The sequence below is a fragment of the Eutrema salsugineum genome, unplaced genomic scaffold (assembly GCF_000478725.1).
Source record: "Eutrema salsugineum unplaced genomic scaffold, Eutsalg1_0 scaffold_13, whole genome shotgun sequence".
NCBI lineage: Eukaryota > Viridiplantae > Streptophyta > Magnoliopsida > Brassicales > Brassicaceae > Eutrema > Eutrema salsugineum.
In genome coordinates this window covers 4,063,576-4,091,424 of record NW_006256885.1, presented here as the reverse complement: position 1 = coordinate 4,091,424, position 27,849 = coordinate 4,063,576, and the positions used below count along the sequence as shown (strand labels likewise).

The window sequence follows — 27,849 nt, the reverse complement described above, 5'->3', positions numbered from 1 at the left end:
TCAAAATTTAACTGCGATGAATAAACCTTAAACATGAAATCTAAACATAATCTCAAGTCCGAAGCAAAATTATTTTTGGATAAACCACACACATTTCCATAATCAGAAACGAAGTTGAGATGGAGGAGCATAAACAGTATGGGATCCGATCGGTCATAGACTTATAGAGCAATATCGATGGAAATTAATCGCAAAGCTTAAATAATCATCCTCCTCATTCATCATGAACACAGACCCAAAGCTTTGAAACAAAAAAAAAACCCTAATTCGAAGATTTTAATAAAGCAATACAACTCAAACGTCAAAACACAGAAACCACCGGTTGAGGAAGAATCTCTGACTAATCGGAGATTAGGGCTAAAATGAGAGCCTTGGGACTTTCATATACAAAACCATACAATTTTTTAGCATTAAAAGATCCAATATTAACTTAATGGTAACAAAATTTGGTATAGTTAATTATAAATAAAACTTAATTTTAACCAATTAAAGGATATTAATGACCTTTTAGTAAGAGACAAAAACTAATTAACCAAGCTGAGATTGAATGAGAGGTCTTTAAAGCTAAAATTCACTTCGCTTTTGATATATACTATGATGATTAGTCACCTAGATTGAATAAAAGAGCTTATAGCAAAAAATTTACTTTGCGTATAGTATATATGATATGATTTTAATGTTTTTCTTTATATTAAATTCTAATTTTTAATAATTTTTTAAAAATTAAATATTTTTTTATTAAATTCCGATTTATAATAATATTTTTATTAATTTATCATTTTTATTAATTTTTTAATAATTTTTATTAAATTCCGATTTTTAATAATTTTTGTAATAATTTTTTTATTAATTTTCGATTTTTAATAAGTTTTTATTAAATTTTATTTTTAAAAAATATAAGAAAGGGTAAAAGGTAATTAGCCATTCTGAAATTGAATGAGAGAGCTTTAACTCAAAATTTTACAGCGCTGTTTTGAATTTAAACTGAAGCAAAATGCAAATATAAAAATGTTAAGCCTATTTTAAATATAGAGCGTGGACAATAATTATCTAGTTTGATTTGAAGGAAAACGAATCATCTGTTTGTTATTCACTAAGCTTAGCAGCAATAAGAAGAAACACTTGCAGTTCAATTATGGTCAATCGTCAAGTAGAGCAGACATTGGAGTCTTTCTAAATGGATCAACCTGAGCCAGTTTCACAGCAAGAGTCCTATTCGGGAACACATTGTCTACATTCATCCTCTCTTTCATCCCATAAGCTGGAGTTTTGGCGTTGAGATAAGCCACGAGAAGTGTTTCATACTGCATAAGCTGAGCTACATAGCCTGCTTGTTTCGTCCTCAGGAAAACCTTCTCCGTGTTATGAACATCGCCTCTCTTCGCGTATTCCTCAAGAATCACCATGTAAGTTATGAACAAAGGCCTCATCTTGTTATCCTTTGTCGCTTTGTTCAATATCTGCTCGGCTTTTTCAACTTCTCCAGCTTTAACATAGAGCTTCACAAGTGCGTGCCATGTCGACGGGCCGATCTTAATCCCTGCATTCGACACTCGTTTAACCAAGTCTTTGCCTTTCGCTAGCATCTTGTTCTCCGTGTATATCTCCATGAGGGCAAAATACGGCAGCATAGGGACAAGTTTGTATCTTTTCACAAGTCTATCAAACACTGCCTCTGCTTCTTCAATTTCCTTCAGCTTTCCCCATGCTTTAATGGCAGCAATGCAATTATCATATCTCAACGTTTGATCAACAAACCTACTCAATCTTCTCACATTGTTCTTATCTCCTATGTCTGCATAAAGAGGGAGTAATGAACGGCACACCCATGGAGTTTGTGTCAAGCCTTTCCCTTCTATTTCCTTCATAACTTCTTCTGCTCGGTCTTTAAGACCCGCTCTTAGGTAGTACCTAGCCAGGGTAGCCTGTATTTCTGGGTCTAGTTCAATACCTTCTTCCTTCATTGTCTCCACGATCTTGTCCATTCCATCTATGTCCCCGGCTAAACCTTTACTGTTGATTAAAAACTGATAGGTGCCGCGAGTTGGCTTGATGTTTTCGCTCTCCATCAGTAACAAAATATCAGCTATCTTCTTCCTGTCATGCTTACTGTAGAGGAGAAGCAGCTGGTTGCAAGCAAACACGCTTGTTGGAAACTTCAGTTCTCTCATTTTGTTAAAAAGTTCTTCAGCTTTTTTCACATGGAGCTTAAGTACACAATTTGCCAGCAGGGTTCTGTACACTACTTCTCCCCTGAAAGATTCTGGAATATCCTTCAAAAAGTCTTCAGCTTTTTTTAAACTGTGCACCTTGGCCACCAAATCCAGTTGAGAAGCGTAATTTGCCTCTGTGAACTCAAACTGTGTATTAGCTCTCAGCCACTCCCAGAGCTGCAGAACCAAAGCAAGGGCACACAAATGAATGGGCTTTTGATAGACATAACAATAAAAGATGTGGCAAAATTAGTAAAGCTCACCTGCAAACCCATAGCGTAGGATTTGCGTTTACGCAGATTGTGAATAGCAAGAGTAACCTCTGCTTGAGTCAAATCTTTTCCTTCTTTGACCCACGCTTCAAGAACATGTTTCACTGATTTGTAAGCAACAATGGATTCAAACAACTCACAGCGGGCTCTTTTATTTTTTGTTTTCCCCTCGTTTGAATGCTCCACTTCCATTTCAAGATCATCATCAGCCGCATCTACATCACTACCAAGCTCAGAATCGAACAAGGAACCATCTTCAACTCCCTCTGGTATATCCCCAGAAAGAGGAAGTGTCTCCACTGGTTCAGATAACCTGTCTTCCTCATCTCCTTTGTCATTTGCATCAGCTATAGAAGAAAGCTTGTTGATGCCAATGAAACGCGAAAACACATCTCTTACGGAATAGCTTCTGATTAAACCTTGGGACTTATTATAAATCAATCCAGATGATATTTCTTTGTCACCAGATGATATTTCTAGTTTACTGACCGCACTAAACGAAGAAGGCGCAAGATTAAATCTTCCACTCCTAACACACACAATTAAAAAAACAAAACTTTCAATCCAAATAAGCCGTAAAAAGGAACAAATCCCATAAGGAAGATCTAAAATTGCTTGCTGGTTAACACAAGAGCTCTAAGAACAGTGAAATTAACAAAAACCAGAACCCAGAATCTAAAATTAAGACGCTTTTACCTTCGCAAGATCTTCGAAATCGAATACATAACTTCCTTCAACCAAATGAGCTCAAGACCCTGAGAAACAATTCGACACTGGTGGTATCAGCAATCATCTACAAACCGAAGAAGCAAAACCCATTTCTCGTAGACTAAACACGAACGATAAAAGAGAGAAATTCGGTGAATTTAACATCAGAAATCGAGCTTATACGGTATACGCAGAAATGGAGACGACGTATGAGAGAGAGAGAGGGGCTTACGATTCGAGGGGTTTTTTTTTCCGCCGGAGAGAAGTGATCGCAACACGACAAGAAAAAAAAAACCTCAAAGGGTTTAATGCCTGCTAGGGTGGTTAAAGGGTATCATGGTCAAAGTCTCATTAAGGGCATCTTTGGTGCCAAATCTTTAGACGTATAACAAAGTGTTTGAAATAAAAGTATAAAACTATTATGTACATAATTTTTTTTTTTATTATTATGTACATATATCGCTTATCAGAGGAAAAATGAATGACGTTGTTGAAATTATGTTAGAGTTCCAACAGTAATCACACTTATTAATCAGCAATAAAATTTTATCCTGCTCAATACAACAATATTTTAGGATTATAATAAGCAATAAAAATTTCCACATTTAGTTACGAGGTGTAAAAAATTAATTTTGTTTCCCTTTTAATTACAGAGGCTACATTTACAGCTTCGTGATAGGGGATAATAGGCTAGTAAATTAAATATAAGACTTAAAAGTAAAGAAAAAAGTGAGATTAATTCATTAATTAACGTTTATAACCAAAAAAATTTGTTAAGACAAAGACGTGAGTCAGAGAAAACAGCGTCGTGAGAAAAAGAGTAAAACTTACTAATTACAGTAATTAAATTCATAACTAAGCAATTCCTCCAGAAATTTCCATGAAGCATGTTGCTTCGTCTGTCACTTTTTCCTGCTCTCAGATACCAAAACCTCAAAAACCCTTTTCATGTTCGCTTCTCTCCTCATCTCCTCCTGTAAATCCCTCCTCGCCGTGTCTCCGGTGACCTAAAATCGCCAGAAGTACCGTTCCCCAAGCTGAGCTGACTAGTTTTCACGTCGTTTGCACCGCATTTTCCGGATTGTCCCTTGATCGGACGACGATTAGAAGCTTATCAGCTTTCGGTAAGCTTCCTCCTCTCTTCTCTGCTCTCGGAATCGTCGTTACTTTTTCGATTTTAAGAAACATTTTAGCTATTTCTGTAGTACCAAGCGATGCTTTTAGTGATTTTGTCACTGTTCCATCTCCTTGCACGCTTTCTGTTTCGCTGAAGGGGGTTCTAGGTCGAATCGGCTCGATTACACATTACTCACCTTCAATTTCTGTGACATTGTAAACTTGGAGAATGGTAGAATCTGTTTCTAGGTACTGTTCAAGCCATCAAGATTGCTTAGGTTTAGTAAGATGAAATGTTTGAATTGTAATCATTCTTTTAAAACGTTGGTTTTTGATAATTTCTCTGTTAAAGGTTCCTTGATAGTCCAAAACTCAAACGATGATGAAGTTATCCACTCTCTTTGGTTTACGGTATTGCGTCTAATTTTGTTTATCTTCTTCTTTCTTGTACAGTTTTGGAATATCTCAGAATGATGCGATCCATGGATGCCGGTGGAGAAGAGATCCCTGATTTTAAGTGGGGTGTTAAGACAGGAGTGGGACGGGCAGATAAAAACGTTCACTTCTATGAATCGTTTACCTATAAGGGAATCGATTACCAGCTTTTTGACTGTGCTTGTTTTCAAGTGTATGGTCAATGCGAGACTTCAATCGGGAAGCTTATCAAGATGTTTGAGACATCAGCAGGGAAGAAGAAAGTCAAGGTCCTTTGGTTTTTCCGACCTATTGAAATCCGCAGCTTCTTGGGAGGATATGAGCCACGATGGGATGAGTTGTACTTGGCTTGTGGTGATGGCCCAGGGGTTTACAATATAAACGATGTGGTAAGTTTTGCTGGCCTTTCCATCTCCTTTTCTCTTCTTCTTACTGGGATGATATGTTTATTGTTTACTCTATATGTAATAAGATCAGCTTGGGTTTCCTTTTTGTTGTTGTTGGTCCAGGAAGCAATCTTGGGGAAATGCAATGTTTTATGCGTATCAAATGACCGAAGAAACCCACAACCAGCAAGAAGTGAGTTGAGGAACGCTAACTACGTATTCTCCCGCACCTTCAATACAAGACTGAATATTGTATCAGAAGACTTTACAGATGCAATAGCTGGAATTAGAGGTTTGGGTTAGAACAGAATTTAGAAAGCTTTATTGTTCAACCCGTAATGCTCTTCGGTTTGGAACTGATGAATGCCAATTTTACTTTCTGGCTCGAATAATGCAGTGGAGAATTTCTTCAACAAGATAAGAGATAAACCGCCTCTAAAACGTCTAAACCCAAGCGCAGCTACCGGTTCCTGGCCTTCTCCAGTGAAGCCTTCTCGTTTAGAATCGCGATCAACAGAGTTAAGAAACAACGATAACAAAGATGGAAAGCAGACAAGTAGGATAAGCATGGTAAAGAAAGGTTGATCCTTTTTCCTATTTTTTCTGGCCTCTTATGTCATTTATAGTTGTGAAATGGACAGACCAGATTAACACTAACCTTCCTTTTCAAAGATGTGGTTCTGAAGGACCGTGTTGTTCATGTACCTGTGAAGAAGAACCCTCCTCTCTATACTGATATCACGTCAAGATGTCTGGAAATTAAAACTAGAGCATTAGGGAATTCACTTGCTTCAAATTCATCACTCGATTCCAAGCCTGCTACAAAGAGGAAGCTTAGACTCAGCACTCCAGAAAGAGATGATTCAGGCCCTGAACCAGGAGAGAGTAGATTCATCAAAATGCCTCCTCTTGTAGATAAAGCTCCTACTCAGAACATTGTACGTACCATAACGTTAACTTATGACATTTAAGCGTAGCACAAAGATTGTTCATAGTTTGGATTAGATATTATTCCCCATTCACTTATGACATTTGCAACCTATTTTCTTCTTTTATCTGCCTTGCAGGGTAAAAGCAGCTGGTATAAGAAACTGGTAAAGTCTCTGACGCCTTTACCATGGCTTCTCCTCTCATGTAGGCCAGCTGGATTACAAATTTTTTTCGTGCTGAAACAATTGATTCCCGTAGGCAATGTTTTTCAAGCTATTGGCTTTCATCACACGAAATCAAGGATAAGAATATATTACTGTTCACATAAAACTAGTGTATAGTTAAAGATAAAGTTAGTTCATGATTTGTCCTGGTTCAGGATAAAAAGTATTTCTTACAACACTCGGTTACTTCATTTAACACTGTTATATACATTTTTCCAGCCTTTTGAGGACGAACTAAAAGAAGCTACAGAAAACGACAGAGTGATCTTATTTGAGAACCTGGAACCATCATACTCATCGCTGGAGGTGGAGGTATGTGATCCTAATTGATAGTAAGAAGATCAATCTATTGTATAAATGACATCACTCCATTAATTGTCAATCAGGTGAAAAACCCAGGAACTTAGGTTGACTCGAATAACATTTAAGTGATCCCAAAGTGGGATTAAGTTCGAGATGAAATTGGCCAAAAGAGGTTCGATCTCGAAGTGGCATGTTAGGAATCTCACTTAATGTCAATTATTTTCTAGAATTATTTTTTGAGAACAATCGTTTTTGCATCCTTATCAATGTTGACATCGCAATTCTATCTACATAGGTTGATCAAAGACTCATACTTTTAGCAATCATTATGTAAAGCCTTCAAAGTATAACACACTTATCGCTGTTTCTTTTTGTTGTGTGCAGTATATTTGTAGGCAAGCTTTCAACGAACGAGTTGGTGCAAGGATGATCCCAGCAAGTCCTGTGTCTAACCCACATTATGGTATATCTGGTTTAGACCTTCCTTTTTGCTGTTTGTTAGCTTAACATCATTGATAGAATCAAATCACTGGCAGTGAAACCAATGTTAATCGCATTTTCTAATCAGGGAGAGCTCTTGTGATATTTCAAACCACAAAGTCAGCTGATAATGCCATGTCGCGGTTAGCTGAAGGGTGCCTGATGTTATCTGACGAGACTCGCGAGAGGTTACTATGTTTCTATCTCTCACAGATTTGAAAACTTCATCAATCCCTTCTTTCCTTTTTTTCTTATATGATCCTTTTGCAGGCCTCTAGTAGGTAGCAGATATGGACCAAAGGAAGTTGATGAATGTAGAAGATTTACTGGACATCTTGGCTTGTTGGATAAAGCTCATATGTCGTTTGAGAAGGCAAGTGGTTGCAATAACTCATGTCAAACGTTTTCCTTTTATTGAACGCACTAAAAAGTTCATAGTAGAAAATCATTGTCTCACACAGTTTTGTTCTTTCAACCTTTTTTTTATGTCAAAAGAGAAAAGCCGTTGCTACATCACACTGCGCGCAGCCCAACCACATTGTATACGAGATGGCGTGTGAATGGCATGCTCTACAGGGAAAGTCAGAATTGCAGTGGAAGAGGCTATTCGAGGTCTGCTCTTTCTTCTCTTTTCACAAACTTTTTGTTGTCCTTCCCAGTCTTTCATCTTTTCTCCTCATCCATTGCAGGAACAAGCCAAGGATCTCAACATCATGAGGAGCAAAAACCCTTGAGAAACCAGAGGATAGGAGCAAGATTGCAAGCCCCTTGTCTCAACAGCAAGGAAGAGTATTTGTCGGATTTTGGTTTAGTTTACAGAATTTAGATGATGCCAACCCCCTTTTGTGTCTTTAGGTGGCAATAACTTAACACACTCACTCGCTGATGCTAATTTTGGGTTTAGGACGTAGGGTACATAAAGAAACGTCTTAGCAAATTTTGATGTCATAGAAACTACGTTCCAAAAAGAAAAAACAGCTGTGTCTATCTTATGAATCAGTCAAGTCTCCGTTTAGATTTGTATTTTTTTTTTCTTAGCGGCTGTTTTCATATGAGAGAAACAAGCCACAAGCCACAGGTAGGTCCTTAACACACAAACAATCCTAATAGAGTTCCTTTACTAGTAGTCTTAAGCATACACGACAATTAAGAAAAAGGTCGGAGAGACAGAGAGATTATGAGGAATTTCTGGAGACAAAGCTATTCTTTGCCAGATTTGTTGATGAGGGACTTGTGAATGTGTGGAATGACTCCACCACCAGCAATAGTTCCTTTGATGAGAGTATCGAGCTCTTCGTCCCCACGGATAGCGAGCTGCAAATGCCTAGGTGTGATACGCTTCACTTTCAGATCCTTGCTCGCGTTACCGGCCAGCTCCAAGACTTCTGCGGTTAGGTACTCCAAAATGGCGGCTGCGTAAACCGCTGCGGTTGCTCCAACGCGTCCATGAGCAGTTGACCTTCCTTTCAGCAGCCTGTGGACTCTTCCCACAGGAAACTGCACACAAGGGAGAGCGAGACACACACACCTTATTATATCAATAACAAGACATATGTTTCGGAAATATCTATAAACTCATCAAAGCATCAGGATTCGAAGTCAACGGGTTGAATCAAGAGGTTCACGGCCACTAGCATGCACTTGTAGTTTTTAAAAGACATGAAAACGCTTTGCAGCTTTTAAGAACCAACCTTCATCACAGCTTTTGAAGCTATTCGTGACTTAAAATTTTCATCAGTGTCATTAAATATACAACAGTAACCAACCTTGTACACACCATGCATTTATGGTCAAAATCTATGAATTTTTTTTTCCAAAATTAAAAACAGAGGATACACACAACTCGATCTCTAGAGACTAATATAATCTAGTTCAGAAATTCAGAACCTCGCAGATCCGTCATTCACACATCCCAAGAGAAGTAAGTAGCAAATAACGAAAGGAATGTGTAAGAGAGAGAGAGACCTGTAGACCAGCACGAGAAGAGCGAGTAATGGGTTTCTTCTTGTCCTTGTCCTTCTCCTTGCCGCTGGGTTTCCCCATTATCAGCCCTTTCGCTCCTTTTCCAGACATTTTCCCGCCAAAAAACTATCACAGTCCGTCTTAGTCGGAGAGAGAGAGTGTGTCAGGGAAAGATAGTGAGAGATTCGGACCAGATAAAAGAGAAAGTAGACGCTGGTCTCTCAAGGGGGATTGATTTTTACTGGACTTAGATTGACACTTTTACCCCTAGGATCTGTCGTTCCAGTTGTCATCTGTCAAATCGAAAGCCCAAAGCCCATGTCAAATTACTAAAATATAACAAATTGGCCCTACTATTTAGCTTTAATCAGTAAAAAAAACCATTAATCCCTAAAAGATCAGCTACATCCACAAACTTGCATTGAATCCAAATTTAGCTTGTTATGAATTCCCGTATATTCATTCATTCAGTCTAGAAACAAATACACATTCAAATACAGTGAGAAGACAAAGAGAAGCAGACATTTCTTTTTCTTTTGTTTTTTAGCCTCAGGCATCAGATGGTTTCTCTGCAGTTTCCCCTCCCTTGTTAATGTCAAAGCCTTCAATCTTACGAGCAACCTCGTCCACACTCTGCCTCCCTGACTTTGATTCTATAACCTTTTCAGCATTCACTGGACCTGTCTCCCAGATCCTGATTGTACCATCTTCAGACCCTGATGCATAAGATTCACCTGTTGGTGCAAACCTCACGCAGTGGACCGGACCGTGATGTCCCTTGTTGCATCCTAAAGTCCAGAGAAAAGAGACACATAAGACACAATCAAATCTGCTAAACAAGCTGAGGTTATGCAAGTGTTTTAAGTTTTTAATCACTCACCAATCTCTTCTCCGGTGTGGAAATCAAATAATCGAACCCACATATCTTCTCCACCAGCAACAAATTTGTTACCAGATTTTGGATCAAGCGATGCAGATTCGATATTGCAGGGCATGTTGTAACTCTTCACTAGTCCGAAACTGGAAGTTACCAAGGACAAAGATAGAGACTTTGAGCAGAATGCGATTATTCTATTTCAAAACAAAAGACACGGAGATCAAGAGCTTACTGATTCGCATCCCAAAATTTAACAGTCGACCCATCAGCGGTTGTTATATACCGTCCATCTTGACTCACTTCAGCGCTGGTGACCGGAGATTTGGTTTCTAATGTTTGCACAATTTTGCCACTCCTCACATCCCATAACCTGTACAAGACAAATAGGCCAAGAAACAATGAGTTTCTACATTTGTCTTGTCCTTATACAATGTACTTTTCTTTATGAGTTATATACTTCATACCTCACACCACCAATATCAGTGCAAGAACTTAGTATCGTTTGATCACTGTGAAGCCATGTCAGTGTTCTGATGGAACCAGGAGATTTATCAATTTCTGTAGGAGGTGCATCCAAGCGATTCAAGTCGAACACACGAAGAATTTTCTCAAACCCTCCTGTGACTAGAAATTTTGTATCCTGATGAAAGAACCATGTTAGAAGCATGCAGGATATTTACATAATACATCGACTTGAGCAGAGAACATGAATAATGGAGAGATAACATATACCAAGACCACTTCAACCATAGTACTATGTGGAAAATCAGAAATATACCCTAATCAACCAAATAGAGAATGACAACAAATAACTTTACTATATACCTCGGAAAAGGCGCACGCTCGAACAATATGCTTGTGCTCAAAAGAATGCAACACATCCCCGGTCAAAGCATCCCAAAGTTTCCTAAAAGGTTATATTAAGCCAATCATAGATGTCAAATTACTTGGCCAACCAATCAAACAGCACAAGAATGAAACCGATTCGAGCATAAAATCAAAACAAAGATAAAAGTCGCGTTCTTCCTTTGAAGAGAAATAAGCTCCATCACTTACGCTGAGAAATCTGCAGATGCGGATGCTGCACGTAATGCATTGTTATCCAGACAAGAACTCCATACAGCACCTTTATGCCCTTCAAACGTACCAATCCAATCTCCAGTTTCCCCATTTCTCAACATTGGATGAGAATCTAATTAGAGCAAGAGTTACAAAACCATCAAGACATGAAAAACATCCTCAAAACTTACGTAACTCAGTTCATAAAACCCAAGCAAATCAACAGTAGTGAAACAGAACAACATTTCCAATGGATCTTACAAAATCCAACTCACAATAACAAATCTAGAAAATTATGATATTACCTTTGCTGGCGCTGATGAGGAAAAAACCATCAGGGGTGATTGGACTGTAGAACAAATCAACAACAGGTCTCGAATGGCCATGGCACACTAGTGGAACCGCTGCTTTCTTCTTCTCCATCTCCCTTACAAATTTTAACACAGAATAACCCTATCCAAAGAGACGCTAAGACGAAATCGCAACTTCTTCCAGAGAGTATCTGATTCAAACGATTCAAGGGGGAAATTTGGCGCTAAAATTCCACAGAAGAGCAGCTTGAGACGATGATGATACGAGATTAAGATCCGACAAAACAAAAATCCGGTCTATTTCATTTCCTTTTACCTATATATATCTAATTTGAAGAAAATTTCACGAATCTAAAACTTGGATCGATCTAATACTTGATTGGAAGATTTCTGCAGCTCCAGTGGAAATGCAGCCTCCCCGAAAATTCAAAAGAAAAGGGCAAAAAAAGGAAAATTATAAAAGAAAAACTGGCAAATCAAAGAGGAAGCAAGTGTAAGAATGTGAAGGAGATTTCGTTTTGTAACCAGTAGGCTTCATGTTTGAGATATTTCTATTTCAGGAAGCTTCAATTTTTCTTTTGTCTTCTTCGATTTGATACCGATATTTTAATCCTTCACAAAATAGCCCCTACAGTTTACGTTGACCTTAAAATAAGGCTTCTGATGGATATTTGTTTATCTAGGCCATTGATGCAATCAGATATTTTACTTAGACATCGAACATACAGTGAAACCATGTTTACAAGCCACATCAGCTACAATTAAGTAACAAATGCCCATTTCACCAGTCAATCTCAGTTACTACTACTTTAATGTCCTACTTAGTTGAGTTTTGGTCGTTGATTCCTGATCTTGGACTCGTCATGTTCATCATCTTTCTGAAGCTTTCTCCTCAAATCCCTCAGATCTTCATCACCGACCTTACCGTTCATCTTCTTGTTCAATGCATATGTTTCACCCATCTTCCTCTTGCACTCCTTGCTTGCTAAATCATGCAAAACCACTGCCAACAACAAAGCCAGAACTAAGCGAAAGACTTTCTTTTCCATTAATGAACAGTAAACCGATAACTTTCAAACAACAGGCAACCACATGATTCACTACCTACTTCATGATATTGATTGTACTTTCAAAATTTTTTGGCTACTCACAATCATATTCATATCTTTCTAACATGTATTATGTAAATAGAGACGGAAATTCTAACTTGGTTTCGGGTAGTCCTTCCCAACTATGCACTTAGCTTTAGCTTGTACGCTGATTGGCGCTGTCCATGGCTCGTAAATATACTGCTTTGGCATATCTGAATCAGACAACTTATTAGCCAGTGAATTAAGAAATTGTAAACAGACTTAACAGGTTAATGGAACCAACTTCAGTTACCTTTCAGTACCGGTAGAAAATGTCTAATGTACTTCCCATCAGGATCATACTTCTTTCCAAAAGATACAGGAGAGTATATGCGATTGTACTGAAACCACCACAAAGCATCGGCTTCTAATGTAAGTAAGCATGACTAAAGAAACTTTACAAATAAAACAAACATTCATATGGTAAATGGATGTGATGCTTTAGATCTATTTAACCCAATTGCACAGCAGGGAGCTCCGAAAGCCAAATAAAAACACGAAAAATGCGGAAAGAAAAGAAAGGTGACAATGCCTGGTAAAAGAACGACGAACATGATAACCACATCCAGTTCCCATTATTAACTGCCCAGTCTGAATCAATCAAAAGCCTCTCGAACACATCACGCCCTTGTTCCCAATGTATGAACTGACACGAGAAACATTATGCATATCAGTTGAAATTTACTGAGGAAGAGAGAAGCAAGAATAGTAGAAGATTACCAGGTCCCCACGAGTGAGAAAACAGGCTACACAATGACGCGCTAGATGGTGCATCCAACCCCATTTCCGAAGCTATAAATTCAAATGATTCAAGAATGATGCTTACAAGGAAAGCTAAAGGCATTCACTTTGACTAAAATCTAACCTGAACCATGATGGCATCAATCCAAGGGTAACCTGTCTTACTATCCCTCCAAGCAGCCAACATGTCAGGATCCTCTTTCCATGGAATCTAGGTTGCATATGGAACAAAACATTGGTCCAAAAAGCAATAATAAATCCAAAGGTGAAGGAACTTGATAAGAGAAACCATACTAACGTTGTTATCTATTTACCTGTTTGCAGATCCGGTTTCCCTTCATTTTGTCAAAATTAGGAGTTCCAAATGCAGTGGTGTAGAAAAATTCTCGCCACAGCAACTAAAAAAATATAAGAAAAAAAGGATCAACTTTCCGAAGTCGGGCAGTGTAAGAAAGTGTTAGACATTGACTGACCTGTCCAAGTAGAGAAACTGGCGGCGATGTATGTTTTTTCATATCCTTGTAAATACGTTGAAGGCATTGATAAAAGTACCTCGAAGAAAGGCATCCAAACTTCTCGAAGAAATAGATAGAAATGTAAGCAAAATGGAGGGAAAAGCTTAAGTAGACAGATTATGTTCTGTAACTCACTTTCAAATAAGGTGACAAAACCGTAGTTGCGGGCTTCAAGAATGCAGATGGATCACCCTTTGGTTTCTCAAAGTTTGCAACCCATACCTACACTACAGATAAAACCCACAAAGCATTCATCTTGAGTATGATAGAGAATACATAAATCTCTGAAGTCAATGCACACGTATCAGTTCTAGGATCATGAAGGGAAGACTGCTAATTCTCCAATAGATAGGATTCCTTCAGTCTAAGAAAGTACTCGATCAAACAGTTTGCTCCGATTTTTTTTTTGTTTAAATAAGAGAAAAGCTTCAAGTTCTTGATCGTACCTTATCACTGATTGACTTGGTCAATCGTTTCAAGGCTTCCGATTCACCACCTCTAAAAGGAGTCCATTCAGCCTACAGACATTTACACGAGCATAAGTTTCTAAGATGGAAATAAGTTTAGCTACTTCAAGAAACAAGATCATCTCTTAACTTGTTCATCCTCTCTGTAGCCAAGTTCCTCAAGTGTTGGTACTTCTGAAATGCCAAGTTTTCCAACATCTCCAATAGGAGGAAGTGACGAATAAGACATCACAAGTTCAGATTCAACACATGAAGGCTCGCCGGCAATCTTCAGAAATGACTGATAACTCAAAGGTGGCTTCCCACCATTCTTTACTTGCAAGAAAACACACACATAAATCCTGAATCTTCACAGTCCCGTAGAGGATAATCTAAAATGAACTCAATCAAGATTACGGCATAAGCACTTACTTTCGCAATAATGTCTGAGGGATTGAAAAGAGTATGGCTCACTGGAGAGAAAACCTCAACTCCAGTTGAAGAAGCATAATCCTTTAAGAGACAAAGATCACTTGAGTTAGCTTAAACCTCAATGAGACGCGTCTTCGTAAAGCAATATAAAAACTTTAAAGGCTTAATGAACCGAGGTTTTTACCTTAACTTTAAAATCTAGAGCTTGATAATACGGATCTGTATCATACTCAAAGCAAAGCCTTTTCACCTTCCACTACCCAGATAAAAAATAAAAAAATATTCACCACACAGATGATAAGCATTACAGATTCCTCTATTGCCTCAAGTAAATCAATGTTTTGAAAAAACAAAAAATTTATAGACCTAAACTCTAAGAAAAACACTACATTACCTCTTGCAAGCAACGAACCAGAATTTCGCCAGGTTCACCCTTAAGAACCAGCAACCGCGAACCGAGTTTCTTCAGGCTGGAATCGAGATCCCTGAGACTCTCCAGCAAGAACCGGATCCGGTTTACCCCGGCGCGCGACGAACCGGGAGAGAACGCAGACGGGTCGGACTCCATGTAATGCGGGTCAATCACAAAAACCGGATACAGAAATTGGGAACCCTTGGAGGCGTATTCAAGAGCCGGATTGTCGTGGACCCGAAGCCCTTTCCGGAACCAAATCAGTGAACCGGATCCAGTAGCCATTGATGTTATGGGACTGAGACGATAACTTGAAGGTGAACAGACGGAGAATCGTCTCATGAATTGTCTGATACGTCTCCACTCACGAGTTTTTAGGAGAATTCGCGCCTTCCAAAAGCGCGAGGAATGTGCTTAATTGTAACCTGCGGTTAACAATGCGCTCTTCCCATTTTATGTTTGACTAATATGCGCGGTAATCGACGTATAACGTTAAAATCTCAACGGTTAATAATTACGCCACGTCGTTACTATAGAGGAAGAACATTTCACTGAGGATAACAGTCACACCTTTATATCCGGTAATAGTGAAATTCAGAAAGTACATTTCACATATTTGAGATTTTCAGTCGAATCATATTTTGATCATATGAACCAAGTTTAGTATTTAAGAAAAAACATCTAAACAATAATATTTGATGATAATCACTTGAACTTATAGATCCATTTAAGCATCCATATTTCTGATAGTAACTAATTTAGTGCTATGGATCTTTTTTGGGTAACACCTTGCAGATCAAACGTTACACTTGTCTGAAGTTCCACTAGCGATCCAACAGTCACCGTTATATACTTATATATCTTTTGGTTAAAAAATAATAAAGAAGGTAAACTAATTTACGATCCAACAGTTCTTACGAAACAACAACATCACGCACGATCCACACCGTGGAAACACAAACGACGACGCACAATCAAACGGTTGTTGAGTATCATCGATCGAAAGAGGTTGTTCTTCAACCCAACGGAAAAAAAAAAACAAAAAAACAGACACATTTCTAGTTATTAAATCTAGAACGGAGGATCCATGACCCGATCCAGTTACTCCTTGACCCGAACGGACACGTCAGACGCGAGTCGTGATGCGATCGCAGAATGATACATGACTTCGTGGAATGTGGAAACCTCGGCGATTTTCCTCCGAAGCTGCTTAGCCTTCTCCTCCGTTAGACACCTTCGCATAGACCTCTGCTCAGTTTTCTCCAGATCTGATTCCCGATTCGCGGAGGAGCTGTTGTTCACGTAATCTGGTTCCGACGACCACCCGAAAAGAGGACCCCACCACGAAACCGAGGAAGCGGGTTTCTTCCGGGTCGGATCCGATTTATTGACGGATCCGGGTTCAGAAGATGCTCTGATCGAAGAGAGAGCTGAGCAGGTGATGATTGTAGCCATTGTTAGGTCAAATGCAGAGAGAAAATTTAGAAATGTGATTGATTGAGATAGAAAAAAACTTGTAAAAGACTGTGTATTTGGGGAAGAATAGAAAGATTGTGGATTGATAGTTAAATTTAGATATTTTCGATAGGAATCACCTGATGTTCGGTATGGTTTTTATAGTGTAGGTGCGCAACAGATTGTGTTTGTTTATTTTACCTACGCAAAGGGTAATATCGGAAAGAATGTACAACGTTAATGGCGTTGTGTACCACGATAATTAAGGTGGAGATGAGAGCACTGGATTATTGTATTTCTTTTAGGAGTTGTGGATAAGATTGAAGGCGTGGAGCTGAGCAGCGTTGCCAATTGTGAAATGTCTCCATCTTCACTTTTCGCTTTTATTATAAGTTTTGGATTTTTATCAAAGTGTCAAAATGACGAGGTCAACATCGACGTATATATGTTCATTGGAGGTATTAATTCAATTTTCTTTTCAAGGAAAACGAGAGTATTATAATCAGATATTTCATAAGTTTGGTCTACATATCCGTATATCATGATTCATGAAATGATCGTTGGTGATATCGACTATTTCTCTTCGTCGACAAATTTCCTACTCCTAATCAAAAATGCAATCTTGTTTGTTAAGGCACCTTTTTTTTTTTCTTTTTCCAACCAAAAGAACTATCCGTGTTACTATGTTAGACAAACAAAAAATGGAATTTACATGTACTGATGTACATGATGTGATGATTATTTGCACCGAAGATGAGTTCTTTGTTACGGATGCCTGAATTCATTATTTTTAGCATTCTTAGATAAAAATCCGCCAATCATGTTGACCATTGTTTACTGTTCGCAAGTCATAAGGAAAAAATATTTGGGTTTTAGTGCTAAATTGATTAATTGTAACATATAATTAACTAATTAAGTTTGCTTGACTGGGTTATTTGGGTACCGGTGGTGTACCTATAAACTGATATCCCATAACTAAAAGAAGAGTTGATGATTGGTCATTTTGCTTTAGAGTTTGGTCATTTGCCTTAGAATAATCTAACTGATAAACCTATAAATGCTTTCTTCACACCTCTGAGCAAATGCCCGAACACTCTGAATTTGTATTGTTGTCTTGCATGAGTAAGATTTTGAAGCAAAAAAAAAAAATGGCTGATGCATATCTTAGAATCAAAGGCCAGCAACACTCTTTAGACGCCGCATGCAAGACAACAAAAAAAAAAAATTATAAGCTAAGCAAATTACCTGATCAAAAAGTTCGAAATCTTATACCTTCATTCGACAACCGTGGTCTTTCTTTTGATGGCTCACCTCAAGTGGAAACTTCAACGAAATTTCTCTATATCAACTTTTGGGACTGGTAAGATCATAATTCCTAACTTCATAGTGAGTAACATTATCATAATGTATAATTTTTTGTATTGATTACGAATAAATTTACGGTGAGAACAACAAATCACTAGTGTTTATCAACTATGCTCACTACTACTACTGTTTATCAACAATGCTTGGATGGTGAAGGCAAACACTCTATCTAGACCAGCTAGAGGATTGAGTCGATATATATCCCTATTTTTCTCTTCTATATTTGTTGTTGGAGGCAGTGATGTTCATCGAAGAATTCTTCGTCAGCTACTATTTCTGCTAACCGTTGATAGGTCGACAGTTATCGTTTGCATTTTGCTCAAAGTCTCTATCTTTGTCTCTGGTGAACGTCATATATTTGATTCACACTACTACTCCATATGTATTTTATTTATGATATATAGCTTTCATGTTAACCTTATAATCTCTAACAAAAGGAACCCATAATTAATTCAATCTCAAATGTATATGTATGCAGGGGTAGTTCCACCTTGTACATAGATATAGATTATATATAGAGATCATTTCATATCCGGTATAAATTATGTCTGGATATCTTCACTGAATTTACGTATATAGTTTTTGAATTGTGGATTGTGGATTTAGATGCTGACGTTAGTAACTTGATCGTGCCTATGTAAAGGATTCAGAAACATGTAAATTTATATATTTCCTCATAAATTCTAAATTGCTGCTACATGTACACTTCCTCATAAATTATCAATTTGACACGTGTGTAGTGTGTAGGTTCTCACGTGTGAGTTAATTTCCAGTAAGACTGACCAATTCCAAATTAGACATCTCTCATTTCTCCTCAAGGCCACTAAAAAACGGAGCATCGGTGAAGAGATTCGAACTAGCAAAACAAAAAACGTTTGGGGAGGTTTCGCCAATCCTTAAAGGTGTGACCTGAGATCACGACACAAACAATCTCTACTCGAAGCCCCTTTTGATTCATCACTCATCACCATGTGGAGAAGAATTGTCTCCTCTCACTTGAAAACCCTAGCCGCCGATGTCGCCGCTGCTTCGCCTCGTCGATCGATAGCCACCACCGCGAGACCAGTTGGCTTCTATCTCGCTGCCGATCGATCAGCTATTCCTGCATCTTTTTCCGTCATCCCTCGTCATTTCAGCTCCGAATCAGGTGATAAATCATTGCCATAGTTTTTTCGTTTTCAGATCTCGGCTTTGGATTCTATGTATGTTGGTTTTAATGTTTACGTCTTCGTTAATCCTAAGTTTCTGTGATTTTCTCATCACTAATCTAGAACTTTGTCTACTTAATTATGTCTTTGCGATTTTGTTTTTTCTCTTTGCTATTAAAGCTATGCAAGAGGGTGGTGAATGATTGTTATGACGCTTATACTTTGCAGTGGAGACGCTTGCGAAGAAGAAGGTGGAGGATGTAATGCCCATTGCAACTGGACATGAGAAGGAAGAGCTTGAAGCTGAATTGGAGGTGATTGCTCTTGTTTTCGTCTGTATACATTTTAACATATATGAGTATGACACTCTGATTAAATATGTGCCTTACCGCAACTTCACCTGTGATCTTGTTGTTACCCCTGGATGAATTTCTGGCATTACGATCGAGTATATTTTTTTTGCTTGGTTATACTCTTCAATTGAGGATATATAACTTTGTTGTTTTGTTGTGGCAGGGAAGGAGGCTGCTTGACATTGACTTCCCCGAAGGGCCTTTTGGAACAAAGGTTAGTCTATCTAAATCTTGTCTTATTGTCACACTAAACTCTCTTGTTATTACTTTGGTCATATCTTCGAGAACTTATGTGAACAATGTAATTAGTATTAGTTCCCTGAATGAAGCACTAGGTGGGATTTGAATCATATTTGGGGTTTGATTAGTTCATTAATTCCCGAAGCTGTGTTTTATTTTCCCATGCTTCACTGCCTACTGTGTTTGTGTTCACGATGATGACGAAAATTTGCAGATGTCACATTCAACATGTGCAAGTGTTTGCAGATCATGAAAAATTCATTTCTTGCATTTTTAAGTAATCGTTTTCCGAATTACTGAAATCATATAAGAGTATGTGAATGCTGAATTTTGCATGCTGTATAACACAATTGAGACTTTTGATCTTTTTCATTTTTCTCATGTCATTTTGTCTCGTGTGAACAGCATCCATTCTCGTTTGGCTACCATTTTGATAGCAATTTTGTCATCTTAATACATATCCACTTACCGAACTGTATTACCTTTAGGAAGCTCCTGCTATTGTCAAATCCTACTATGACAAGCGAATTGTGGGATGCCCCGGTGGTGAAGGCGGTAAGTTCACCTCGTCTTCTCTCTTTAATGGCAACATACTCCAAGATTTTGTTGTTGATTGTTGTCTTTATTGAACATTACATACATGTATATAACAAACCAGTGTGCTTATAATCTACAAAATGACTTGTCTGATCTTTATTTCTCCTGGAAAACTGCAGAGGATGAGCACGATGTTGTGTGGTTCTGGCTCGAGAAAGGAAAGTCTTTTGAATGCCCGGTGTGCACTCAGTACTTTGAGGTAAGTTGCTCGTTTCAGATGCTCTAAACGGTAGATAAGTCGAACCGAGTCATCAGACGAATCTGTAAAAGGATTAGAGTAAGACCTCGTCGAGCTTTTTCCAAAATATTGACTCTGTTATAATGTATGTTTTGCAGCTGGAAGTGGTTGGTCCTGGTGGGCCTCCCGATGGTCACGGTGATGAAGATGATGAGCACCACCACTGATTCCGGCCTCTCCCTTGCCGCGAGTTTTACTTTTTGTTTTCACTTTTTCATATATCTTAACATTTTTTTGAGAATAAAACAAATTCCGCAGTTGGTGAAACCGGCTCTAACTGTTATGTTTTGGTTATGAGTATTTTCCCTTTATGTAGAGGAATACCTCCTCATGAAATACTTATCAAAGCACAATGTAATGAATCTCTGTTTTCTCTCTTCTCTCGTCTCTTTTATTCTCATCTCTAGTCTCCTTCTAAGATCAAGATCATATAACCAAAGCCTCAAACTTTTTATATATGAATGGTAGATGGATTGTTAATATACATGTTTGTCATGAGAGCAACAACAAAATGAAAGTTCCTTCATATATGTTAATCAATTATGAAGTGTTATTCCACATTAGAATCTCTATTATTTTTGCTTTTTTTAAGCAAAGGGCCAGAAGAAAGGATCATCGGTGAAGACTGAAAAGAAGAAAAGAAAAAAACGCTTGGGGGTTCGCTTATCCTTCTTCACGGTGTGACCTGAGAATAAGATCACGACACCGAACAATCTCTACTCGAAGCCTCATCTTTCATCATCATGTGGAGAAGAATCGTCTCCTCTCATCTCAAAACCCTAGCCTCCGATGTCGCCGCTGCTTCGCCTCGTCGATCGGTAGCCGCCACCGCGAGGCCCGTTGGCTTCTATCTATCTGCAAATCGATCAGCCATTTCTGCTTCTTCTTCCGTTATCCCGCGCCATTTCAGCTCCGAAGCAGGTGATAGATCATTGTTAAAGTTTTTCTTATTGCTTGTTTTCAGATCTCGGCTTGGGACTCCATTTTGCAGTGGATTTTGATTCGAGTCTCGCTCTATAATCTTAGGTCGCTATTAATCCAAGTTTCTGATATAGGATTCTAAGTACTCATTTCGTTGTTAATCCTCTCTGCAATTTTCGTTTTCTTTTCCTTTAAGGGGTTAATGAATGTTATTACGCTTGTACTTTGCAGCAGAGACGCTTGCGAAGAAGAAGGTGGAAGATGTAATGCCCATTGCAACTGGACATGAAAAGGAAGAGCTTGAAGCTGAATTGGAGGTGATTGCTCTTGTTTTCGTCTGTATACATTTTAAGATCTGAGTATGATACAAATGTGTTTTAATTAAATTCCACTTTTGATAATGACTCCGACATAACAATCTTTCTGCTTGATGATACACTCATTTTGACCTTGTCATTGTTTTCTTGGGATAGGGGAGGAGGCTTCTTGACATTGACTTCCCTGAAGGTCCTTTTGGAACGAAGGTTAGTTTAGTTTCTATTACCTGAGATATGTCGTAACCCGCACTTTGAATATCTTAACCTTATTTTCACTGCAAAGTTTTACACCCCATTAGTGTTTCTAGGCATTGTATGGAGTTTACGTTCATCACTAGAACTCGTATTACATCTGAAACTAATAAAGCACACCTCACTTAACGTAAGTATGATGAATGGCTTTATAAGCCCAATTTAAATTTAGCCGTTTCACTGACCTCAAATATCAAGATCCGAAATCCTGAGACTTATTTCTCATCCAAATTAGATTGTCAACGCGTGCCTTTGTTTTGGTCCGTATTATTTCACTTATGACTGCTTTAGCATGCAACACTCACTTTTGTTATGTCTATTTGGAACTTGTTTGATTGTCACATTCAGCTTTCTTCCTATTTTCTCTGGTCATTTTTTAAGAAATATGTGAATAATGTAATTAATATTAGTTTCCCTGAATGAGGCAGTAGCTTGGATTTGGATCATGTATGGGATTTCGATGGTTCATTCAACAAGTCTTTAAGATGTGGTTGTTAGTTTACCATGGTCCAATGCCCATGATGCTTATGTTCATGATGATGACGAAAATTTGCAGATGTCACATACAATATGGATCATGGAAAATTAGTTCTTTAAAAAAATTCTCGGAATAACTGAAATCATATAGGGGTGTATGACTGGTGAATTCCGCATGCTGTATAACTGTGTCATTGAGACATTTGATGTTTTTAGTTTCTTTTGGCTACCAATGGATGCTTTAAACAATTTTGTCGTCTTCTTGATACATCTCCATCTATCATTCGTATTACCTTAGGAAGCTCCTGCTATTGTGAAATCCTACTACGACAAGCGAATTGTAGGATGCCCTGGTGGTGAAGGCGGTAAGTTCATCCCTTCTTCACTCTTTAATGGCACATACTCATAAGATTTTTTTATCTTGCAAGAATCCAATGGTATAAGATTGTTTTCATCGTTATAAATTCGTTTGACCCATATATTTACCATGGATTGGTCTGATCTGCTGCAGAGGATGAACACGATGTTGTGTGGTTCTGGCTCGAGAAAGGAAAGCATTTTGAATGCCCGGTTTGCACTCAGTACTTTGAGGTAAAGTTAAACTCGTATCAGATGCTCTAAATGGTAAAATAAAAAAATAGTCATTGGTCAGACAAATCTGTAAAAGGATTAGAGCAAGACATCGTTGAGCTTTCCAAATATTGAATTGGTTAAACTGTATGTTTTGCAGCTGGAAGTGGTTGGTCCTGGTGGGCCTCCCGATGGTCACGGTGATGAAGACGATGAGCACCACCATTGAGTCCGGCCTTTCCCTTGCCGCGAGATTTCCTTTTCATTTTCACTTTCTTAAAATATTTTTAGAATTTTTTTATGAATTGGTTTGGAATAATAAAAAATATATATGCCGCTGGTGAAAACAAACAGTTGAAAAATAATTTTGATCCTTTAAGAAGATTAAGACTCGGTATCTGAGTTTCCAAGTGCCAAAAGGCCCAAAACTCTCACGACCGTTGTTTTTTGTTTTTGTCTTTTGTAACAACTCTTGAATCAGAATCATTCTTGCCTTTTGCTTATTATAGGTTTTCACCTTTTAAGTCCTCCATGGGTTCGATGTCTTTTCATATTGGACGTTTTGATCATGTCCCTGATTCCTTGTGAACGGCCATATAATTCACAATATATTATCGATAAATCGAGTTTCTTTCAACCTTGTTCATTAATTGGTTTAACACTCACTAATTACTCATACAATGCATCTGCATTTTACTTTCCTCCCATCTTTTTTTAATATATACAAGAACCAAGAACGGTGTGGTTAACATCAAGGCCGCTATTATTCCCTCGCGATGCAGCTGTATTTCGACTTTTTCTTAACGTTTTCTTCTTAAATTATATTCTCAAAGACTATAAACTTGAGGCCAAATTAAGTTAACTTGATTTATCGAAAATGAAACTGTGCAGAATGTACATATCCCAAAGTTGCGTCAGCTACTCAGCTCTTATTTATATCATATGTTCACAATGAAAAGACCAAGCAGAAACAAAAATAGTAGTATATATATATCATATATATATATATATATATCTATATCTTCTTTAAATAACCAACCACCGTGTGTAACCAAAGCAAAGCCTAACAAGCTATAAATTAGAAAAATACAAAGACAATCAAAGGACAGTGTTTTCGGAAAATGCCCGAGGAATATATTCCCAAAAAAATTCTCAAAAGGTCTAAGTTAACAAAGAAAAAACGAAAAAGAAACAAACTATCAAGAAAAGGAACGTCGGAGTTTAATATTCCATTTCTACTTAAGACAAATCACCAAATAAAATAGTTATTCTCTAATGTTCGACACAGCTTGCCCTCATAACGAACCTTCTCGTGTTCAGACATGCATTATGCATACACATATACATATGTTTAATGTTTTTGTTTGTTATCTATAAATCAGTGTTTCTTAGTGAAATTAGATAAGTAATAGGTAGAAATCATATTATGCCTTAGGTAAATGTTACGATTTTACACCCTTTCTAGTTAGGTGCTTTTAACAGATTGATTAGTAAACTAAACATGTATATTGTTAGCTGACTAAGATCAGGCGATGGAAGGAACATGCGCTGCTCTGTATGGGCATGACGTTTATACACGTCTTTAATATTCCTTTTATCTTTATATTCATCGTCTATATTCATTATTCATACTTATATTACAGCACATCTTTATATGTACAATTCTAAAATTAAGTTGAAAATATATTTACCCCAAAAAAAAATTAAAAATATTTTTGTTAGATGCATTGGTTGTAGCCATATGGATGTAAGACTAACGTGTTGTATATGATAAATTATTATTTTTACCATGTTATGGTTTTGATAATAATGTAATATACGGAAAACAAGTAAATAAAAAGAGTATTGCCAAAACTATCATTTTTAGTTTGTACTCTATATTGTAAATATCATAATTTTTAATAGTACACATTATAATTTTAGTGGTAATTTTGAAAATTAAAACATAAATTTACCGAGTATTTTTAACATCAATTGGACTCAAAGTATTAGTTAATGCTAGTCTTGATTAAACCATCTTTTTGTTTTTGGGTCAAAAGTCTTGATTAAACCATCTAGTGCTGAAAATTTATGCATAGTATTTGCAGATATAATTACACGATCGTAACAATATCAAATGCCACTTGTCCCCGGTTAAAGGATTATAAGACTTGTAAATTGCTTGCAAAAGATAAATGCAATATGATTAATTTATGTGAAATACTTTATCCTCATGATTAAACATATCAATATTGTCTTATGATAAGATCACTCTTATCCATACAGCGAGCTACGGGAATTTCATCCTTCACTCCTTCAACTGTTTTTTTTGGGTTAAAGCCTTCACTCCTTTCACTTGCTATACCCAATTTTATCAAATAGTTTATATTATATATATTAACATATCAAAAGTGAACAGAACAATTATAAATCTGATTATGAACTTATGATGTGTATCATGTGTAGTAAGTAGTCACATACGAATGTACACATACTATATACACACACAGAGTAAAAATCTATGCAATCTATATGTGTATACAAAGTAAGGCATCTCGTATCTTGTTTTATGCAAAACGATACCCTTCTTTGCGAGTAGTGTATTCATCATTTCAGTTTATATATTAGGAAGAATAAAAAATATGTTGACATTGTTTGTTCGTCTCTAAATGGCTCCCTTAAATTAATTATGCATAGACATGTACTATCACTGATCGCATATAAACCTTAAATTTATATAAAAAACGGCATGAATGGTCCTTTCCTGTCGATCTGCTCGAAAATAATAATTAATATTTGTATTGCTTTTAAACAAAAAATGTATTATTTATATTGGTACGAAACAAGTTATATAATAAGTAAAGTAAGGCTGTTTATCAGCAAACATGCTCTTTACAAATGAAAACAAATAAGGTCCTTTTTTGGTCGGCAGAAAAAGAGTTAAAAAATAAGTTTTAGAGTATATATTCTATAATCGATGGGATTTGTAGTATTAAAAATGCATTAACTTTTATGGATATTAATATCCTTTTATTATATGAACGAACGCTATGTATACTCTTCCCTATACTTTTTGTAATACAAAAATGTTCAAAGTATCAAAAGTAGTGCTGGAAGCATCCATTGTCTTGTTTTATGTCAATTGATAAGAAAATCTAAGTGCAAATATGTTTATAATCATCTTTTTTTTATATAAATTGGGTTGACTATTCACGACACCAATTGAATTTGTTTTCTTAATGACAATGGTGGGTCACTAGAAGAGTTGACTAACCAAAAGCTAAAACAAGTTTAAAAAAAATCGCAAAAAGTGGTTGATCTTTGTTAAAAGTTATGTAATATGATGCCGTCATTACTAAGAAAAATGTCAACAACAATTTTTTTTTTTTTTGTATTGTCGAGGATATGGAGTTCTTAGCAAATCTATAAATACTTACGATTTTTGTTCATTCTATGTTTGTCACAGGTAAATTATTTTTAGCTGTTTACCTAATAAAATACTTGGGTGCACCATATTGGAAATCTGACATTTAAATCTTAGAAAAAATATCATATATGATATATGATAATCGGTCACAAATTAAATTTAAAAAATATAAATAGTTTTTTGATAAAAAAAACAGGACCAATTAGTTCAGTGGTAATACTTTAAACCTTTCACGAAAGATAATTACTAATCATTCCATAAAATCTATAAAGATATTTGTGTTAGAAATAGAAATGCAGACAAAAGGCAATTATTACGCTTATGATACGTGACGTATTCATGTAACCATGTCCATTGTTCAGTGTTCACTTATCAGAATTTTTTGTTTCCATTTTTTCTTTGGTTTTAACATGTTTTGTTTATTTTTTTCTTTTTGCTATATACTTTTTAAAAACATGTTAAATTGTTAACGGGGATTTTCATTTCAATATATAAGGTCGTAACTCGTAATTAGGATAGGAATAGGATCCGTTACAGTGGCTTAAAATGTATGGGTATCTTACATGAAAACTAAAATTTGAGTGAAGGGGGTTTTAAATCATGAAAGTTTCATTGCGCCTCAGACAATCATGAAAGTTTCGTTGCTCAGACCCATTCCGATTTTATATCCTCATGTAGGTCACTCCCACTAAAGTTCTTTCTCTTTATAATTTTCATTTAGTAATAACGTATAGATAGCAATTAACTTACCCAACCCAAAATAGAATTACACGTGTGTAAAATATATGTTTTAATCGATGTTCAACCCATGAAAATATATGTTTTAATCGATGTTCAACCCATGAATACTCCAGTGATTGGAAAACTAAATAGAAGTATTAGGGTCTAAATAATTTAAGTGGACCAAACGTACTAAACATAGAAAATGTAAATATGTAGAACAAAACAACTACATTAATGCATAACTAAAGAAATGGACTGAAGAAAGTCTCTTAGCACAATAGTAGTATAACATTTTATCGTGGATGTGTGACAAATCCATATTAAAACCCGCATAAAATATATAGTTAACACACTAACAAAACAAATTGTCAAAAGAAAAAACTTGTTAACAAAAAAAAAAAATATATACTTGATTAAAGATTTTTTTTTTGCCAACTAGCAACCAACAAATAAAGTATCAGATGTCATATAACGAAATACTTTTTTAATGTATTCACTAAATAATAAAACTTAATTAAGTATGCACAATATATAAATAAACATATTTTGCAATTCTTTTTTTTGTCATATCTGTTGCTACTAGATTTGGATTATGACATAATGGCAAAACTACAGTATATTCACAACAAAATCTTATTTCCTTTTTGATATATAGTAAGAAAAAAATGACTGTAGGTGAAATTAGTGGGGTTGATAACGTCAGCCAATTTGGTGGGCAAAACGCAACAGCAACAAACAAGAGAGTAATGAAAGAAGGCGTTGAAGAAGATGAGAAAAAAAGATCAGAGGCTTTTTTGGTTTATTGCTTTCCCCACATGAAATCCAGGTTGGTCAC

The 27,849-nt window shown here is 36.7% G+C and overlaps 8 protein-coding genes across 9 annotated transcripts; 3 read left to right on the top strand and 5 right to left on the bottom strand.

The window, feature by feature from the left end:
* Nucleotides 1-939: 939 nt before the first annotated feature.
* On the bottom strand, nt 940-3,465 carry LOC18025031 (pentatricopeptide repeat-containing protein At3g15590, mitochondrial). The gene is made up of 4 exons (XM_006406886.2): nt 3,426-3,465; nt 3,182-3,240; nt 2,477-3,014; nt 940-2,390 (listed from the first exon to the last, which is right to left on the bottom strand). The coding sequence occupies exons 2-4, from the start codon at nt 3,208-3,210 to the stop codon at nt 1,140-1,142; spliced, it is 1,818 nt and encodes a 605-aa protein (XP_006406949.1). The 5' UTR covers nt 3,211-3,240; nt 3,426-3,465; the 3' UTR covers nt 940-1,139.
* A 1,314-nt stretch (nt 3,466-4,779) lies between these two features.
* On the top strand, nt 4,780-7,801 carry LOC18025029 (protein ANTI-SILENCING 1). Its single transcript, XM_024159482.1, has 12 exons — nt 4,780-4,937; nt 5,049-5,133; nt 5,254-5,422; nt 5,528-5,710; nt 5,803-6,068; nt 6,198-6,224; nt 6,504-6,596; nt 6,972-7,050; nt 7,156-7,255; nt 7,338-7,440; nt 7,563-7,679; nt 7,757-7,801. Exons 1-12 carry the CDS (start codon nt 4,780-4,782, stop codon nt 7,799-7,801), a joined length of 1,425 nt encoding a protein of 474 aa, XP_024015250.1.
* A 255-nt stretch (nt 7,802-8,056) lies between these two features.
* On the bottom strand, nt 8,057-9,240 carry LOC18025030 (probable histone H2A variant 3). The gene is made up of 2 exons (XM_006406884.2): nt 9,033-9,240; nt 8,057-8,564 (listed from the first exon to the last, which is right to left on the bottom strand). Exons 1-2 carry the CDS (start codon nt 9,138-9,140, stop codon nt 8,268-8,270), a joined length of 405 nt encoding a protein of 134 aa, XP_006406947.1. The 5' UTR covers nt 9,141-9,240; the 3' UTR covers nt 8,057-8,267.
* A 186-nt stretch (nt 9,241-9,426) lies between these two features.
* LOC18025028 (serine-threonine kinase receptor-associated protein) lies at nt 9,427-11,794 on the bottom strand. The gene is made up of 7 exons (XM_006406882.2): nt 11,271-11,794; nt 10,963-11,098; nt 10,732-10,813; nt 10,371-10,546; nt 10,139-10,276; nt 9,910-10,049; nt 9,427-9,817 (listed from the first exon to the last, which is right to left on the bottom strand). Exons 1-7 carry the CDS (start codon nt 11,386-11,388, stop codon nt 9,579-9,581), a joined length of 1,029 nt encoding a protein of 342 aa, XP_006406945.1. The 5' UTR covers nt 11,389-11,794; the 3' UTR covers nt 9,427-9,578.
* A 182-nt stretch (nt 11,795-11,976) lies between these two features.
* On the bottom strand, nt 11,977-15,363 carry LOC18025027 ((6-4)DNA photolyase). The gene is made up of 14 exons (XM_006406881.2): nt 14,935-15,363; nt 14,725-14,796; nt 14,541-14,621; nt 14,260-14,439; nt 14,109-14,180; nt 13,798-13,884; nt 13,621-13,719; nt 13,462-13,545; nt 13,272-13,358; nt 13,127-13,198; nt 12,939-13,052; nt 12,660-12,747; nt 12,484-12,579; nt 11,977-12,279 (listed from the first exon to the last, which is right to left on the bottom strand). Exons 1-14 carry the CDS (start codon nt 15,292-15,294, stop codon nt 12,098-12,100), a joined length of 1,674 nt encoding a protein of 557 aa, XP_006406944.1. The 5' UTR covers nt 15,295-15,363; the 3' UTR covers nt 11,977-12,097.
* A 414-nt stretch (nt 15,364-15,777) lies between these two features.
* LOC18025026 lies at nt 15,778-16,560 on the bottom strand. Its single transcript, XM_024159081.1, has one exon. It carries the CDS (start codon nt 16,405-16,407, stop codon nt 16,054-16,056), a length of 354 nt encoding a protein of 117 aa, XP_024014849.1. The 5' UTR covers nt 16,408-16,560; the 3' UTR covers nt 15,778-16,053.
* A 2,007-nt stretch (nt 16,561-18,567) lies between these two features.
* Nucleotides 18,568-20,746, top strand: LOC18025025 (cytochrome c oxidase subunit 5b-1, mitochondrial). The gene is made up of 6 exons (XM_006406879.2): nt 18,568-18,919; nt 19,149-19,234; nt 19,437-19,487; nt 20,002-20,068; nt 20,230-20,309; nt 20,447-20,746. The coding sequence occupies exons 1-6, from the start codon at nt 18,742-18,744 to the stop codon at nt 20,513-20,515; spliced, it is 531 nt and encodes a 176-aa protein (XP_006406942.1). The 5' UTR covers nt 18,568-18,741; the 3' UTR covers nt 20,516-20,746.
* A 135-nt stretch (nt 20,747-20,881) lies between these two features.
* On the top strand, nt 20,882-23,388 carry LOC18025024 (cytochrome c oxidase subunit 5b-1, mitochondrial). 2 transcript variants are annotated; one of them, XM_006406878.2, is made up of 6 exons: nt 20,882-21,269; nt 21,501-21,586; nt 21,743-21,793; nt 22,614-22,680; nt 22,827-22,906; nt 23,046-23,388. In XM_006406878.2, exons 1-6 carry the CDS (start codon nt 21,092-21,094, stop codon nt 23,112-23,114), a joined length of 531 nt encoding a protein of 176 aa, XP_006406941.1. In that variant the 5' UTR covers nt 20,882-21,091; the 3' UTR covers nt 23,115-23,388. The 2 variants fall into 2 exon arrangements, with proteins under 2 accessions (XP_006406941.1, XP_006406940.1); XM_006406877.2 differs by having other exon boundaries at nt 20,905-21,269; nt 21,504-21,586.
* The last annotated feature ends 4,461 nt before the right edge of the window (nt 23,389-27,849 follow it).

Coding starts and splice junctions, on each gene's coding strand:
- LOC18025031 (XM_006406886.2), bottom strand. CDS start 3,210: ATGTATTCGATTTCGAAGATCTTGCGAAG. Junction 3,015..3,181: donor ATTTCGAAGATCTTGCGAAG/GTAAAAGCGTCT, acceptor TGTGTGTGTTAG/GAGTGGAAGATTTAATCTTG. Junction 2,391..2,476: donor CCTACGCTATGGGTTTGCAG/GTGAGCTTTACT, acceptor TTGGTTCTGCAG/CTCTGGGAGTGGCTGAGAGC.
- LOC18025026 (XM_024159081.1), bottom strand. CDS start 16,407: ATGGCTACAATCATCACCTGCTCAGCTCTCTCTTCGATCAGAGCATCT.
- LOC18025030 (XM_006406884.2), bottom strand. CDS start 9,140: ATGTCTGGAAAAGGAGCGAAAGGGCTGATAATGGGGAAACCCAGCGGC. Junction 8,565..9,032: donor CTTCTCGTGCTGGTCTACAG/GTCTCTCTCTCT, acceptor CCTTGTGTGCAG/TTTCCTGTGGGAAGAGTCCA.
- LOC18025027 (XM_006406881.2), bottom strand. CDS start 15,294: ATGAGACGATTCTCCGTCTGTTCACCTTCAAGTTATCGTCTCAGTCCC. Junction 13,720..13,797: donor TTTTGTCACCTTATTTGAAA/GTGAGTTACAGA, acceptor TTCTTCGAGAAG/TTTGGATGCCTTTCTTCGAG. Junction 13,359..13,461: donor GAAACCGGATCTGCAAACAG/GTAAATAGATAA, acceptor TATGCAACCTAG/ATTCCATGGAAAGAGGATCC.
- LOC18025025 (XM_006406879.2), top strand. CDS start 18,742: ATGTGGAGAAGAATTGTCTCCTCTCACTTGAAAACCCTAGCCGCCGAT. Junction 18,920..19,148: donor TCATTTCAGCTCCGAATCAG/GTGATAAATCAT, acceptor TATACTTTGCAG/TGGAGACGCTTGCGAAGAAG. Junction 19,488..20,001: donor AAGGGCCTTTTGGAACAAAG/GTTAGTCTATCT, acceptor TATTACCTTTAG/GAAGCTCCTGCTATTGTCAA.
- LOC18025028 (XM_006406882.2), bottom strand. CDS start 11,388: ATGGAGAAGAAGAAAGCAGCGGTTCCACTAGTGTGCCATGGCCATTCG. Junction 10,277..10,370: donor ACTGATATTGGTGGTGTGAG/GTATGAAGTATA, acceptor TGTCTTGTACAG/GTTATGGGATGTGAGGAGTG. Junction 9,818..9,909: donor CCACACCGGAGAAGAGATTG/GTGAGTGATTAA, acceptor TCTGGACTTTAG/GATGCAACAAGGGACATCAC.
- LOC18025029 (XM_024159482.1), top strand. CDS start 4,780: ATGATGCGATCCATGGATGCCGGTGGAGAAGAGATCCCTGATTTTAAG. Junction 5,711..5,802: donor GATAAGCATGGTAAAGAAAG/GTTGATCCTTTT, acceptor TCCTTTTCAAAG/ATGTGGTTCTGAAGGACCGT. Junction 6,069..6,197: donor AAGCTCCTACTCAGAACATT/GTACGTACCATA, acceptor TCTGCCTTGCAG/GGTAAAAGCAGCTGGTATAA.
- LOC18025024 (XM_006406878.2), top strand. CDS start 21,092: ATGTGGAGAAGAATCGTCTCCTCTCATCTCAAAACCCTAGCCTCCGAT. Junction 21,270..21,500: donor CCATTTCAGCTCCGAAGCAG/GTGATAGATCAT, acceptor TGTACTTTGCAG/CAGAGACGCTTGCGAAGAAG. Junction 22,907..23,045: donor TTTGCACTCAGTACTTTGAG/GTAAAGTTAAAC, acceptor TATGTTTTGCAG/CTGGAAGTGGTTGGTCCTGG.